This window comes from Amphiprion ocellaris, chromosome 13 (assembly GCF_022539595.1).
Source record: "Amphiprion ocellaris isolate individual 3 ecotype Okinawa chromosome 13, ASM2253959v1, whole genome shotgun sequence".
In the NCBI taxonomy this organism is placed as follows: Eukaryota; Metazoa; Chordata; class Actinopteri; family Pomacentridae; genus Amphiprion; species Amphiprion ocellaris.
In genome coordinates, this window is record NC_072778.1 from 8081911 (window position 1) to 8098862 (window position 16952).

The 16952-nt window shown below is 39.5% G+C and overlaps 1 protein-coding gene across 2 annotated transcripts in view; it reads left to right on the forward strand.

The window, feature by feature from the left end:
* Positions 1-16952, forward strand: part of fstl5 (follistatin-like 5) — a 183542-nt gene that overhangs the window by 83701 nt on the left and 82889 nt on the right. For both annotated transcript variants that reach the window (XM_035947209.2, XM_023269221.3), the window contains one exon: positions 11760-11956. In XM_035947209.2, coding sequence (XP_035803102.2) covers positions 11760-11956 — 197 coding nt within the window. The remainder of the gene's footprint in view (positions 1-11759; positions 11957-16952) is intronic.

Sequence of the window (16952 nt, forward strand, 5' to 3'; positions counted from 1 at the left end):
TAGAGCGTTTTCGTCTCTTTATTGGGAAACTGGAGTGGTTGAATGCTGCAGTTAAATCAGTTAACTGCTCGGCACATATAGTGCAGTTCACATCAAGGCTGTTGATTTTAGTGTGGGATTTTTTATTTATCCTTTTTTTTTTTACTCACAGCTCTTTCAGTTTGAAGGAGGGTCTGTCAAAAGCAGCAATGACTGAGCTCACAGCCAATATGGCAGTTTACACCATACATCAGAAAACATTTGGGTTCCTGACAAACCTTCAGCAAGAAAAATGCATGTTGGGGACACAGATGAAATGCGTTACCATTCAGCTGACCTGGATCCATTTGCTCCTCCCTACTGATGGTCAAAGTGAGCACCGTGTCATGAAAAAATGAAGCAAAGATTGATGGAAATGTACCAAAGTAATGGCATATACTTCTTGCACATTAAATTGTAGGTCTCGCAAGGCTGTTTTCTTGGGAGCACACTTTGTAATAGATTAGGAAGTTAATTTCAGCCATGACAGCAAAATGCGGCTTAATATTTGGCTGGAGTTCAATGGCACTGGAACAAAACCAGACAACATTTGCAGATGTCATGGCACTCAGAAAAGATGTGTGTGAGCAGGTGAACGCTGTGACAAAACAGTCTTGTTTCCATTCCTGCTTGAGAACCTGAATGTTTTATGACCCAATCAATAGAGGCTGCAGAGTATGCCATATCTAGGGCAGCAGATCTATTGGAATTCAACTCTTTATAGTTCCCAGCTATGAGTCGAGTGACTAGATAGATGATAATAGAGTCCTTTAACCTAATGCTGACCCCACTATGGGATGAAAAGCAGGACTCTAGAGGCACTGTTACAATCAGAGTGTTCCCGCCAGTCAGTATAAGGATCTGCTATACACTCTGAGTAGGAGTAGCAGATGGTGGGTGTGTGTTTGCTTCCATTAATGTCTGTAATATAATACTAGCCACTACACAAAGCTGAATAGAGCCATGTACATCTTTAGAGCACAAAACAGACTTATGGCGCACTATTCATGAAACATTTCTCGGGAGCCGAGCTTCACTGAGGAATGAAATGAACCCGCTGGCAGAGGTATACACTAATATGCTGAGTTAAAGAAGCAAACATTTTCTGAGTGCAATTACTCTTAGTGGGTAAAATGTCAGTGTCATTAGTCTGCTGTTGTCAGCAGATCAGCTCTCTAGTACTCTACGTTCAAACACGCTGTGCCAAAACAGCACATAATGAGAAAATTATTACTCACAGTTGGCAAAATACTCTCAACTCAAGGTCAGCTGAGTGACCATATTTCACCTCGTTTTTGGAATCAGCCGAAACTGTACTATGCTCAGTTTCACACATTGGAAGCAAAAACTGACTGTTATTATTGGGAAAAATAACTGACCATCAATTTTATAGCATTTTTTCTTGTGTTTATCCCATTGAATTATGGTAAGAGTAAGTAAAATGAAGAGAATAGTGAAGGAGAATGGGAAGTCAGGAAATGAGACAATTCTTCTAGCAGTAATCATCCATGACTCAGCTAGTTTACTAACCTGCCGGCACTGAAAGGTACTCTGACTAGTTCAAACAAGTAATAATAACTAGGTTTATCTCACTAATTTGCTTACAGAGAGACAAACAAGCACACTCGCATTCACACCTACGGTCAATTACGAGTTACCAATTAACTTCAGCATGTTTTTGGACTGTGGGAGGAAGCCGGAGTACCCGGAGAAAACCCACACATGCACAGGGAGAACATGCTAACCCCATGCAGAAAGATCCCAGGAAGGCGGGGACACGAACCAGGGATCTTCTAGCTGCAAGGAGAAAGTGTTAACCACCGAGCCCCATCTAACATAAAGTCTTAAAATCAACTAGAGATTTAACTCTACTTGAGGGATGTTCTTAACAAGTAACTTCCCTTTAATGAGTACAATATCATATAGTTCATATTTAGGCTTGTGTTGGTTAGTCTTCAAGTAAAGAAATGCTATATATTGTGCACAATTTAATCAATGTTGTCTAAAAAAAATATGTATTTGAAAACATTCATCACATTCCACAATAACCAAATCATATGCTTAATGCCCTTACACTATCTGAAGGAATATGACGACAACCTACTAAATAGAAGTTAATTTACTACATTTAAACTACTTTGCAGGCATTAATGTGGGCTGTTGTCTGCTAGACCTGCAGCATCTAGCTGGCCTTATTGCACATCATCAAAATGAAAATATTTCATTTACCCGACTAGTATCTCAGGTGGCGACTAGCAAGGGAAACAATCATTTAGTCAGTTATTTGCAGACATCCCTTCTCTAGATCTGAGAAACGTTTCCATGCCTGCTGTAAAGCCCCTCATCAGAGTTCGGCCCCACCATGACAACAGCATATTCCCCCGTCTGTCTGCTGTAGGCCAAATATAGACCTGCAGCGGTGTTGATTTTATGTCTCGGCCTAGGTGTGTTCAGCCCCCAGGTCACTGTCCTCTATCATGTCATCAACAAGACCTGCCACTGAAGGAAGTAAGCTCTATGTAATCAACTCTACTGGGATCAGATTGGAAAGGACAACAAAGCCTCCTTATTTTCACTATCTGCCCTTCTTCTCTTTTCTCTCTGTCCGACTTGTGTGTCAGTCTACCTGCATCTCGCTGTCTTTGGGTGTGTGTTGGCATTAAATGTGTTGGAACAGCATCCTAGATCTTTAGGAACAAATCCGTCCATTTTCTCTTAAAATGACTAAAAAAACAAAAACAGTGATACTTTAAAAATAAGTTTAGAAACTGGTTCTCATGTGATTTAACAGGAGCTCCAGTTTGCCATGCCTTAGACAATGCAGATGTCAAGATAAGTCTTGTGTTTCACATTCGCTGTTATTAAAAATGAATATGATCCATCAGAATGTGCCAAACAGCTACAGATCTAACAGTGTTAGATCAAAAGCTCAGTAAACTGGGAGTTCTCCAGTTTTGGGGGTAGTGTAGTATATAGCAGCAGATGGCAAAGAGGCAGAGAGCCTTTAACGAGGAGATTTTGAAGCCCTGAGCACCTCCTTAGGTTTCTGTAAGCCAAGTGAAGGAGAGGAAAGTGGGAAGGGCGAGCCGGGTGAACGGAGTAAAGTTTGAGTAAAGTCTCCTGGATGTTAATGACTCCATTCAAGGTAAGGGAGGAGGGCAGGGGTGGCAATACATCAGAGATTAAGACATGAGGAAGATCAGCAGTCCCCGTGAAAGATGAGGGGGGCAGAATTACACCTGCATGCAGGGAGGAAACAGTGGTGACAGAGACTGAATGAAGGGAGGGAATCTGTCTTGAGCTGCAGCACAGACACAGAAAGTTAACAAGTGGCACAGAAACCAAGTCAGATTCTCAAAGAAACCCTTGTAAAGAGAGTGTCCTCAACAGAAACATTACAGCATTAAGTGAGTTTATTAGATCTCCTATCGACTTCATTCATCATTTGTTTCTTTAAGCTACGATCAGAATATGTTCGTAATCTAATGATATATTTGTTGCTGGAACTTAACAAAAAATATTAACACAAAGAGGCAGCAAAGAGGAAAGAAAAACGCTTATTATGAATCATTTTGTTGCTGCCTGGACACAGACACTCACCCGCTTGTTTGTAGGCATAATTAAAAACATTCACAATCTTCACATTGACGATCTCAAAAGAAATATTCAGTTGACTTATTGTTATTATTATTATTTGTCCAGATATTGTTAGCCACTGTTTCAAATACTCAGCCAGTGGCCAAATACTGCAAATCCATTTATCACGTCCAGCAGCCACTTTGAAATGAGACTAACCATCATTTAAAGACCCATTCCCTGTAGAAATTGGTTTGGCTAGGTTCCAAAAACTTGACTTCACTTTCACCGCAAGAGTTGGTGGAATTTATTTTTGGGTACAACATGAAAAACGCTCAGTACACAATGTCAGCAGCACGTCAGACAGGCCGGCATAACAGAAAACAAATTGCAGCTTTATGACATCTACTCGAAAGATTACGATTGGAAGATCAAGAACGGCTAATAAACGCAACTTGTGGTCAGATTCTGTTTTCAATATTCGTTGAAGTCTCCTCTCTGTGCCTGGGGTCCGCTGTGAGTGTTTTACATTCGTATCATCCTGGGCAGAGAAGCTGCGAAGAGGTTGCGACTCCACTGCCCAGATATCCATTTCAGATTCAGTCAGGTGTTGCGGCAGTGACACCTCTAGTTGCTCTTAAAGATTGCAATCAGTGACCTCTGATTTGGGTAACCCAGTTGTCACGCTGTGCTGTCTTGATGTATTGTGAGCTGTGGCACTACCCAGGACCCTGGAGACGGAGATGGAAAAGCCGGGAGAGATGGTGGGGGGACAGGTTCAGCTTGGCAGAGACGGGGCAGCTTCAGCAGAGTTGACTCTAGCTATTCCGCTGAGCCACCTTTTTCTTTATATAAATAAAACAGTAGTGCTTTTAAAGGGGCTGTGTAGGCAGCAGGGGGTGGGGGCTTCACTCACAGTTATGGCCTCAGTGGACAGGGTGGAGAGTTTCTTTTTTTCTCCTTGATTCTACTGTGAAATCTAGGAAGATTTACCGTGTATTTGCAGCTCTGTATTAAACCAGAAACAGACCAGGACAGTGAAATAACATGAGCAGACATTAGCATGTCGAAGAACTGTTTCTTTCTGAGCATTTTCGGTCGTCGAAAAGTAACTTTTCATGAGTGCCACCTGGATTTATAGTGATAGCTCATGCAGCAGCTGTTCCTCCATGCTGTTAGGCACAGTGTGCACGAATGGCTCTAGACTCCTGGTGCACAGAGGAGCTCGACTCACGTGCTTAGAGAGCAGAGTTTATCCTCTGTACAGTTCTCAAGATATTTCCCTATATGCTGATGGCATTGATGGCACCGTTTCAATACTCACACATCTGAAAAAGATGTGTGAAACAGTTACTTTGAAGCAAACATTGCTTTTAGGCTTCATGCTTCATCAAGTTTGCTCATCTCGAGTGTACCAGCATTTCAATTCTGATGGGTGCCGTCATACCCAGGAGAGTGTCATTATGTTCTTGTGTGAATGCAGAGTTTTGTTGCTCCTCTTTTGGTTTTCCACTGTCATTTAAGCGCTACACAGCCAGACTGGTGAATTCGCGATAGAATAGTAATCCTTCTATCACAGACTACAAATAAAAAACAAAGGTGTAGCAGTGATATTAATCTTTAATCTAAAGAAAAAAGCAAATGAATTAAAGTCTATAGTCTAAAGGATTTTACATTATGTAAAATATATTGCTACATTTTTGAGTGAACATTCAGTTTCTTTGGCATGACGCTGTTTTACTGTACTATTATATAACATCATGCTGTACGTATATTGTACGACAGGCGGGACAGAAAAAAAAGCACTGCATTTATATTACATATTATTATATACATGGTGTGTTTACTGAATATAGGAAGAAGAATGTATGAAGGTCATATGCAAGGTGAAGGTAGATCATGGTCGTAAATGTCTAATAGGCCATTGGTTATTCATGCCACATCCTTCTACATCAAGTTGTTTATTAACATGCACATATTTGCTGAACATTTCCCCAAAGCATTAACTACTATGAGTGAAAAAAATACTGAAATGAGTCTGATGTAAACAGCCAGAAAAATCGAGCTTCCGTCAAGACCTAACAGTTCTTCTCACTGTGTCACTTCAATCAAAGCCCCTTCTGTTTGTGCCTCTCCTCCAACAAAAATACCAGATGAATGGGGACAAAGAATATCAAGGTCAAGAAAATACATACTGCCATGTCACTGCTTGAACTAGATCTGGCACAGAAAATAGACTCTTTCATTGGCACTCAAGTTCTCAGATTCATTAAGCATTGCACTGTTATATTCATGACGGATAGTCTAAACAGCACCAGCATTTGTCCAAATACAACACGACCGCTGATGGTTCAGTTGGAGATTTGGATGTGTGAGGCCAGTGGTGGCTGCTTAGCAGTTAGTTGTGAGGAGCAAACTCAAATAGTCAAGCAAACTCACTTCTAATTCCACACAGTTTTTTTTTTAAATTTGTATAATTGTAAAAAAAAAAAAGCTACACTGAAAAACAAAAAAAAACTGAATCTTCTAAGTTAAAGTGCTATAGTAATTGAAGAAGTTTACCATTAATGTAAGATTTGATGGCATCTGTAGCTGCAAAAGTTGTGCTTTTGCATTAGAATAACAAAACTCTACACTCACAAAAGAGCAAAGTCATACAACCGTCCCGATAAGTCTGCAGCAGTGGATTTGTGGTAGGATCGCAATCATGTGATTATCAGCAGGCAGCTGATGTAGCATTCACTTGTTGTCATAGTTACAGTGACGCCGTGACGCTATCTTGCAATAATACAGAAATCTTTAAGAAATCCGTGGATCCAGACTATAAACTGCACCATCATTTCTGACCTTCCCTGAAAATTTCATCCAGATCTGTTATTCTGTTTTTGAGGAATGTTGCACACAGACTAACAGACGGACAAACGTATGCTGATCACCACATAATTCCACCCCATTCTTTGGCGGAGTAATATTAATGATGAATTTATTATAATAAATGAAATACATTTAATTCTAATAATCATATTTAATTTAAACAAATCATTTGGTCCCAATCAATAAAGAGCATCTGAGTAGTTTTCACTTTGGTGTGCATTTCCACCAAGTGAAGATTTTATCCCCCACATCATGTGAACAGTTTAAGGCAATTAATAAGAGGCAGCAGCTTTTCATGGCTGAATGTGGACAGCCTCATGCCCCATATGGAGCCAATATGACCATGAGAGACATGAGACATTTGTCGCATGCAGGGTTACTGAGCAGTCACACAGTAAAGCAAACCATGACAGGTCATGTCCTTCATCTGCTGCTGCCAGGACCAAGTGTGAAGATTCAACACTGGCTTCCATGAAACTACCGCCACATTGTCACTAAAAGCCACTCATTAAACAATAGCTGCAGATTAACAGTTGCTCTAAAAAGATACTAATCATTTTTTTTTTCACGAAATAATGAAAGGAATAGTGTCATATTGAGCATAAAAGCTCCCGTGACTAGATGAGAAACTTTAATAGCCTGACTCCTCATGACCCAAATTAGTAATGTCAGCTGCTTCCTACAGAACCGTCTGTCCGTGGAGAATGTCATTTGTTTCATCCATGAATAATATTGACGAAAGCAGCATCCTAGTAAAGCGTTCTATTTCAACACAGTTACCTCTAATTCAACAGTGTTTACTCAGCTTGTAATGGGATGCCGCAAAATAATGACAGTGTTGCTAGTATGTGTTAATAAAAAACAGACTTCAGATGATACTAAAAGAAAGAATTTTAAGATTGCAGTGACGGAAAAGGGAGGATTGGGTCACAATTTGTCATCAAGCAGTAACAATTTCAAGCAATTAAAAAATAAACTGCGTTGCTGCATGTAACTCCTCTTTCTAACATAAATTTAAATTTCGGCCGTTCCTCTTGAGGTTGTAACAGCCTGCAGAAGGTCTTCTTTTAGAGCAGCTTATATGAAGGTCACACTGTAGTGTTGACTGTGTGTGAAAACTAACAGGTGCAGAAAACACTTGCATCTAAATGTTTTTTTTTTTTTAATATTCTTGTGAAAATCACACTATTCCGTTGTCTGTGCAGAGTCCATGTCCCATAAGTCATTTCACGTGTCATCAGGTAGAAGAAGCTAAGATGAGGAACCGCTGCTGATTTAATATCGTAAAGTACACAAAGTGCCGTTTCTTGCTGTGTATATTTTTAATACTGAACATTTTTAGCATCAATAACATCGACATTGCTTACCTAAGACTATGAGAAATGCAAATTACATTCTATTTTGGCTTATCTGTATATAGCTGGGCCTCCCGCACTAAACTCCAACACCAGCTTAATTAAGTTCAGTCTTAAAGGTGCCATTGTGAGTGTCCTGTTTTCACTATGCTTTGTCACTGAAACATATTGTGTGCATCCTCGAGGTCTTTCATTCTTACACCAGTTTATATAACACTGCTTTGTTTACTTCTATATTTGCTTGCCATCTTTTTCTTCCCCACTTTTGCTGGCGCAGTTGTAAGGTTCCCCCCGCTGTTAACACCACCAACTGTTGATCACAAGAATAGCTTGAAGCTGGCAGGGAAACTCTGTGCCACGTTGACCTCTTGCTTGAACACTGTCCATGTTTGCTTTGTGTGATCTGTGTGCATGAATATGTAATGTGTGTGTGGTACAAACAAAACAGGGATCCACGACACTTTTCTCCATGGTGGTCAGAAACTACAAAGGGCATCTTGTGTTTGGTGTGTAAGACTGCGGTTTGCAGGCCTTCAGTGGCATCTGACCTGATCATGATCTGTCATGTAAAGATATCAGAGATGCACACAGTCAAAGAAAGAACACCTTTTACTGGTATTCAGCAGGAAAAAGCACAAGCATCCGTCTGTTCTTCCCTTGTATTTCTATTACAGTTCGGTAATACTGAGACTAGGGGCGGTTTGTAAAATCTCATAGCTGCCGTCCTGTTTTTCTGTGTCTCACTGTACAGTAGCACAGTGACAGAAAAAGGCCGATGATTCAACTGACAGTCCAGGGTTGGAACTGGGAGCTTCTCAACTGGTAATTGATGATTTGAATCCTCAAAGTTTATAGGCAAGCCCGGGTTTGTAAAAGGAAAGGATGATGGATAAAATGACTAAATTAGTTTTTGCTAGCTGAGCGATTATCCTACCGCTTACATAGAGTAAGCAGATATTTTGCATTCTGATATGTCCCATTTAGCTCAAAAGCAATTTAGGCGGTTGAGACACTCACAGAAAACTTTTACCAGACTGAGAATTTGTCTGGATTTGACTGAAAAACACACATTTTTGTTCAGTTATTCCTTGTTCCCTCAAGTAAGCATTGTTGGCTTAGTCATTTTAACAAATGATACTGGCTGTTGCCTACTTGTTGCCAATACTCCTCTGTGTAGACATGTACTGTTTGAATACTTGGGGATGTGTACATGCATGTGTGAGCATAGTATTTTGTGCATGCACATCTGTGTATGCACATATGTGTGCATACATGTGCTAATGCATGCTCCTTTGACGCAGGTGACCTTCATATCCCTAGGGTAAGCCAGCAGCCAGTTATCTTTTATTCATTTTGCCATTTGTGACCAAGGCAGCTTCTCTGGCACTGGCGCTTGTCAAAACAGACCCTGTTCCGAGATATGCAGCTGGCTGCAGTCTGTGCCCGAACAGCTGAGGCAGTTTCCAGGGCAAGTATTGAACTTGCTGTTTTGACTCTTGCTGTTTTGAGAAATCACCACCCACTCTCACTGTTTTGACAGGCAAAGCAAATTTTGTAATTCAATGGATTCTCCACTTGGTTTGTTACCTGCTGTGGCTGGTAGAAAAGTCCTTACGAGCCACCGCCGTTCCTGTTCACACCCTGCTAGTTGCATGAAGCCTCAGACTGAGCGTGTAGCTCCAACATCTGTCAACATCTCAGTTTGTGCCTCACTGACAGGTGTACCTGCTAAAACAAACTGAAGCATTGTTCCAGAGCCTCTTGCTCATGTTTAATTCTCTCCACCTGGCTATACAAGCTCTCCGTTATCTGGGGCTCCAAGTTAGTAGAAAACAAAGCACTGCAAGAGTCTTTTTCATTTTTAGATCACATTTCTACAGCCCAGAAACAATTTAAACCCCTTTAAAATAGCACATATAGAGTTGGGTGACAGATTTAAAGAAAAACAAACAAACATTTTTACTTAGTTTTGAGAAGATTTTGGTTTCTTGTTGGCATTCTACAATCTCTGAACTCTACTGGAAGACCAGCATCCGTACAAAAGATAATCCATCATTTAACGTTTTGATATTTGCAGTGGAGATCACAATCTCTTAGATGTTGGTCTATAATCTCCCAAAGTTAGGCATTCGGAGACTGCAAAGTTAACAGGACAGCATACATTCTGTTCTTACTCATCAAATCATTCACTTGGCCCTTGTGACCTGTGTGGAATAGGAATTTACAAATACTAACCTTATTAACCATTTCTTTATCGCCATGCAAGACGGACTGGCAGATTAGAAATATGGGAAAATATTAATGGCAGTTGCCTTGAGTTTAAGGTACCGTAATCAGTATTTTGACAGAAAAAGTTCTCTATGAAAGAATGCATGAAAGAATCAGCAATTTTAAAGTTTTTTTTTTTTACTTGAGTTATCATCCATTTGAAGCTGACAGCATTTGGGACCATTTAAGTTTTTTCCCCTCCAAGAAAAATAGCTTTACATAAACCTTAAAGCTCAGGAAATGTGTCTGTAATCATTTAAATTTACAGTGAATTGTACTGTTTGCACTGTCCCTTGGGAAATGAATATTATATTGCCTCCAGTATTCTTTGAATTCAAACCAAAAAGAGGCTCATAACTGTTTTCTCTGTCACAATACTAAATATTGCATAAATGCCAGAAATAAAGTTTATACACCTTGGGGATGTTCCAAGGTCACACAGGACTGAGATGAAAATGAAAATGACTTCATAACGTCTGAGCAAAGCTCCCTGATTTCCCTGGCAAAGTGTTAGTCGAACTTCTTCCGGCCTTTCATACCGAGATGATGGTTGGTGTCAGGATTACATCAAGAATCGCATTTAAATGCGCACTGATTGCTCAAGTTGTTCTGCAAAAGGAATGCTGGGAGACAAAAATGAGATCCCATCCTTGTCATCATGATGTGTCATTGGATTGTGCTTAACTAGTCATTAGATCTCAGTGAACATCCAGTTCTACCGAGGGGAGATCTCATTACCACACTCATTCTTGCCCGATCATCTGCAACAAAGTTCATTTTTCCTCACAGAATACTTCGTGTAGAAGCTTTTATTACATGTTTTTCCTGAGTTGGTGATCACACCATATGTGGCAGAGATGTCAGCGTCCTCCCAGGAGATTTGAAAAGCATCCCGGCGAACACAAAGTTTTTTCTTGTTAGCTGGTTGACATCAGTTAATATAACCGTTATTAGGGAGAAACACTTCCAGATCTAACAATGAGAACTTGATGTGACATACGTCAGCCTCCAGTTCTAGTCATTATTTTCTCTTTGGCTCCACTCTACTCCACTGAACCTTTCATGTAGTGGAATTCTTTGATCTAGAGCCTTTGATGGTGGATTGTAAATACAACACCATCATGTTTTCTGTTGCTGTCACGGTTAGCTCTTGACACCTGTGTGATGGATTTGTTCGTCAGTTTCTTTTTGTTGACGAGGCTGCTGCTTTCTTAGTTTGAGGCAGTGAAATGCCGCGTGTCTGTCACTGCTTGTGCTTCCCTTGGGAAAATAATCCTTAGCATTTGTTATTGTGATGCAGACAATCATAGACATGCTCAGATTTGGGTTTTACTGAATATAAACAGGAGCTTACTGTTTAATAATGTGAATCTTCTGGGGGATTCTAGTTTGAACAGGCGCTAATTGGCTGAGATATAAAATGTCGCATCCAGTGTTATGAATCACAAGTTCAGTGTTTAATCATGTGCTTTTTTCGGCACCTTGGTGTCATTTTGTGTATTTATGTAATACCTGTTTTCAGACATCTTATTAACATTTAAATTCTGTTTTTATTAATCCAAACAAGGTAAAAACATCCCTTCTTCTCAGTAATTGTTCTACGTTTGTGATAAATATTGTCTTTCTCTCCTAATCATGTCGCTTCTCTTTGTTCTCTGTATTTCCCAGATGATAACTGCAGATTGAGCGACTACCGCCGACTGAAAACCAAGGTGCTGGATTTGTATGACAAACGATACATGGGGTCAACCATCCATGGGACCCACAGAGACAACATGGTGGCCAAGAAGCAGCTGGTTGATTTGATGTTCAAACGCTTTGATGCAGACAACAATGGTCAAATAGATGCCAGTGAACTCTCACAGGTAAGGACCGAACGATGGGCTGAAATATTCCAAGAGATACGATTTTAAACCTCTGAACCCCAAATCCAGGTGAAGGCGTGTTATTTAAAAAAACTTTAAAAAATAAAACACTACACCGACAAAAAAAACCGGAAGAATCACTGGAGTTTCAACTTTCCGACAGTCCTTGAACTAATCATACGTTTCTGGAGATTACATTGAGAAAAACAACCAAATCTTTGATAAAAACCAAGATATTTTGTCAAAATCACTTTCTTTTTTACTATCTCATTTTAAAATTTACCGAAAATAAATAATTTACTTTAACCGGATTCTGAAAAATGAGATAACAGTAAGTAAAATTCCACATCCTTGTCACAATTACTAGTCACATGACCAAAATTCATGGACTGCAGGCTGTGTTTACACAGAGCAAGCAAATTACAAATATAAGTAGTAATATACGTATAGTGTGTAGTGACCATTTTTTCCCCACTGTTGGTAAGACGTGTCGGCACTTGGAAAAATGTTGTACATGTTGAATTCAGGTTTTTGAATTTTTGCTAAATGAATAATCAACGAAACGTCATTTTAATGTTTGAGCTATCTCTGTTTGGAACCACGGCTGTGCAGAAGTGCAGAACTTTATATTACATTTAAAAATGAGCCCACAGTGAGTAAAAATGTGAAAAGAACAGAAAATGCTAGAACTTTTGGGGGGTTCAGAGTATTGAAAACAATGCATACTTCAGTCAGTCAGTTATCAGCATAATGGTGAGATGCAACTTGACCTTGACTCAAGCTAAAGCTGATCTTCTGAGATTTTTTAAAAGCTGTATCTACGTCCAGAAACGTAATGGCGTTTGCCATTTTGTAAAGATATATCACACTATCTCTTGTGCCAAAACTGCATTTGTTTTCATTTAAATATCTAATCAAAAGGAGACGACAAATGAATAAACCATCTGTGTGCTCAGGTGTTCAAGCCAGTCGCTTTCATGTGTGCCATAATCGTGCTCATTTTCCTCCTCTTACCCTTCCCTGTGGTAGATGTGGTGCGTGGCTCCAGGTAAATCTTTTGAAAAGCAATGTGGGTCAAAGGAGCCATGTGCTCATGGGAGGCTACAGCCTTTGACCAGAACTACCAAGGGGGATGTTGTGAAAAGAGCTTTTTGTGGAAGCTGTGAGGAAGGAAGCTGTTCTGTGCATAACAAATAAAGTCTCCCAGTACCTGAGGACTGATTTCATACAGAACATATTTGAATAATTGAAGGGGTAAGCAACCTGCAGTGGTTTTCAGAAATATGATAACAGCAGTTCCTTTTCTTAGGCTATCTTCCCAGCGATCCAGCAGGGTATCCCAGCTGTACAGAGGTCACCTTTGTTAGCTTTGTCAGTTTCCCTTGATGGAGGAGGACTGATCAGACTAATATGAATATTTTCTAGGATTTTGAGTTTTCATCTAAATACCACCTCAAAAATAGTGATTTTTTGGGTACCATATTTTCATATCATTTACATATATTTACATTAAATGTTGCCCTATGCCAATAATAGAGAAATCGATGCTTAGTAAGTAAAATTCATAGTCAGCAAACCATGCTGTGCTGTGTTTTATGAAATAATATTTTCAGTCTTCTCTGAGTGTGAATATGAATAAGACCTTTCAACCCACTGAATATTACTTTGACAGATCCTCAAACCTCTGTCACATTTGCCAGATTTTATCACACGACCTCCCCTGGGTGTTTGAGTGACACAAGCGAATACTAATTAATATTCAGAGGGAGAAATGCTTTTCAGGGATTCCTCAAGGATCACTTTTAGCAATCCTGCCCTTTTACCCTTTACACATATGACAACTTTGGCTAGCATCACAAGAATCATTCTCAGAGAAAAGATGAGACGAGAGCACGTACAGAATAATAATTAAAAAAATATCTGTGGAACGCAGGTGGTCTTTATGATGATTCCAACTGAATTCAAAGGTTTGTTTTCATATATAGATATTTACATGCATGGCCCTCCATGACTTTGGGCTACACAAAGCACACTTTTAGCCTGGAGAACATAACAATATAAAAATAATATTTTTTTGTCACTGCAGTCCAAACCACAAGTCTGTTCTACTGCAGTGACTGTAAACTTTACAAATATTTATACACCTTTAAAGCATTGGAATAAAGAGAAAACTTTCTGCATGTTTTTGCTGCACATCAAAACGACTGCATAATGATCACATGATAAATATCAAAGCGAAATAGCTTCATCAGTCTGATAAATCATGTAATAAACAAACACAGTTGTGGGCTGACAGTGCCTCAACATAAGAGCGCCTGAATGTAATTATGGATTGGGGCTTTAATGAGTTTTTATGCTTGTGTATTAAACGTTCCATCAGAATGTAATTTCAGAGTAATTTATAGCCCAACTTTAATTTCTCTCTGAAAGATGCAAATTTAAAACATCACACACAGTCAATAAAGGCTCAGCTTCTCTTTGACTGCATTGCCATGGCAACGTGATTGTTTTCCTAGCTTCTGCTACTTGAGGAGAGTTTTGCCGTATTAACAAAGGATGAATTTGAAAGAAGACAAAAAGGTTAATGCAAATTAAATTTGGGCGTGAACAAGCCCTGAAAAAGAGCACTGCACAAGCAAATCACACACTCAACAGAATTTAGAAGTACAACACTATGGCTGCTGTCCTTGTGCCCTAAAGTGCCTTTTAGAGTTGAAGCAGCCCGTGATCTCATTTGAAGCTCTGGGATGGAAATCCTTCACCCCGCTTAGCTGACGTGCCAGAGTGTACACATGAAAAGGCACAGGGAGCAATTGTTCCTGCCCTTTTAGTCTGCAGTGCCCTTTTAAAATGGCAAATCAAAACTTGTTTTTTCTTCATTCACTGTCTGTATCTATCATTTGACTAAAGACAGTCCCGCCTGAAATTTTTACCTTTTTTCCAGAAAAGAGATGAGAAGGCTGCCTTGTCTACCACTGACCCTGATCCAACCCTGTCTGCCCTGACTGCTGTGAATACAACAGACACACAGAAATGATAAAGATGTAACTCGGCTGGCAAAGCATATGTTGTTATCTTGAGGCAAGAAGAGACTTCCTTTAAAAGTTGTATTATTATATTAACACAAAAACACATTTCAAGGTCATAGATTTTGCAAAATCGCTCTTCTTAACCCTCCACAGACACTGAAGTCAGGTATGCAGTTTTAACTGAAGATTGAAGATCTAATTGAAGTATAAAAAAAATATTTGAGACCAGATAACCTTTTGTCACAGTGTTTTACAGGGCAGAATATGTGTAAAGAAAGTACAAATCTTGTGAAATACTCTAGCATCTTGTGTAACAGGAACAGTACTAAACATGTTGACACAGAAGGTGTCTAATCTTCACAATTCCACAAAGAGTCAGATTGTTGCAAATCCATACACAGAGGTTTGAAGGTTGCCCTCTGTACACCAGTATAATATAGTATTTTTTTGATTGTTTGCAGGAACAGTCGATGAAGTTGGAGGATGAGGCAGACAAAGCTTGAATTTTGAATTAATAGAGTAAATGTGTAAATTGCTGTGGTTCGGAGGGAAGAGCACTGAGTGAAAGTGGCATAAGCCTGTCTGTGAATTTTTTTTTAAAAAGTGTTGAAGGTTGAACAGAAGAAATAAACTAACTTAGTAACATTACCTGATCAGAGTCGTGTGGCTTTGTGCAGGAATAGTGGTGTTCTGCTGGTTGAGGGCAGCAGTGCACAGATGTGACCTTGCCCAAGGCCTCTGAAAGTCGGCCAGTGCTCCATCCTGCATTTTTAAATGTGTATGTTCACATATAGCTGTGCTGCATACTGTCTGTACGACCACAACGGGCTGTGTGTAATTACTGGAATCGAGTCTATATTGACATGAAGCAGTAATAGCTTAGTGTAACAGCCAATTGTCAGATAGGTGTTCTGTGTGACTAACCAGCCAATGTTCCATCGGCTTTGTAAATTAGGGTTCGATTTGAAACAGGCAGAAGCTGCAATCTCAATAAACGTTACATCTGGTTATTCTATCAATGATGTGCCTCAGATCATTGAGTCTACAAGGTCTGCTGAAAGCTACTGAGCATGTCCCGAGTGCTCATTCACTGTGTTCAAATAGTCCTTTACAGAGAAGCGGAACAATCTGAAAAACAGCAGGAATCAAAGTCTGTGTTTGGGGAGGAAGGCCGTGTCAGACAAAAAGTTTAGGTATTAAAAATTCCAGCTTCAACACTGTTGAAGGTCGAAGGAAGGTTGAAGGAAGAAAAGAAAGGACCACAAAGACTATTTTTAACATTCTCTTTCCTGTCAAGTGTACTTAGCATTTTGAACAATCACTTCTACGTTTGTTAGCTCAGTTATTCTTTAGTTTGAAATGAGAGCAGATGTAGCAGCTCTATTATTGTTCCCACAACAGTAGTTTACCTGTAGTGTTTCCAGGATACACTAAGGATATGCCATTACAGGAGCCTCCTAAATTTTGGGCGAGTCATCTGGGTAGGGAAGTGCACTGATCCGATGGACAGTGCGTGATGTATAAAGCTGTCCCATGTGATCAGCTGTTTGACAGCTGATCTAGTATGATGGATGTTTTACTGCCGGGGCCATGCAGAAGGTGTTGAATAGGATTATGTTTGAGCAGAATGATGATAAAAAAATAAAAATAAAAAATGCAGTGTTTGGTGCCTTTTTACCATCCTTTGTGATGAAACTTGAGATTTCAGTTTAGCTACAATGAAAAAGAAAACTAATCTAGCACTAGTTTTATCCCAAATTTATTGCTCTACATTAAAATCCTAATAACTGATAACATCAGATGAGTATTTCTAATGAAAGGAGAGAAAGAAGTTCATATTTATCTGCAAATTTGCCCAGTTTGTTAGCAACTGACTACAGATCTGGATTATTTTCCTTAATACTGATGCAATACTGATGATCAATGTTAATTGTTTTGTTAGCATCAATAGTTTATACGTGTATACA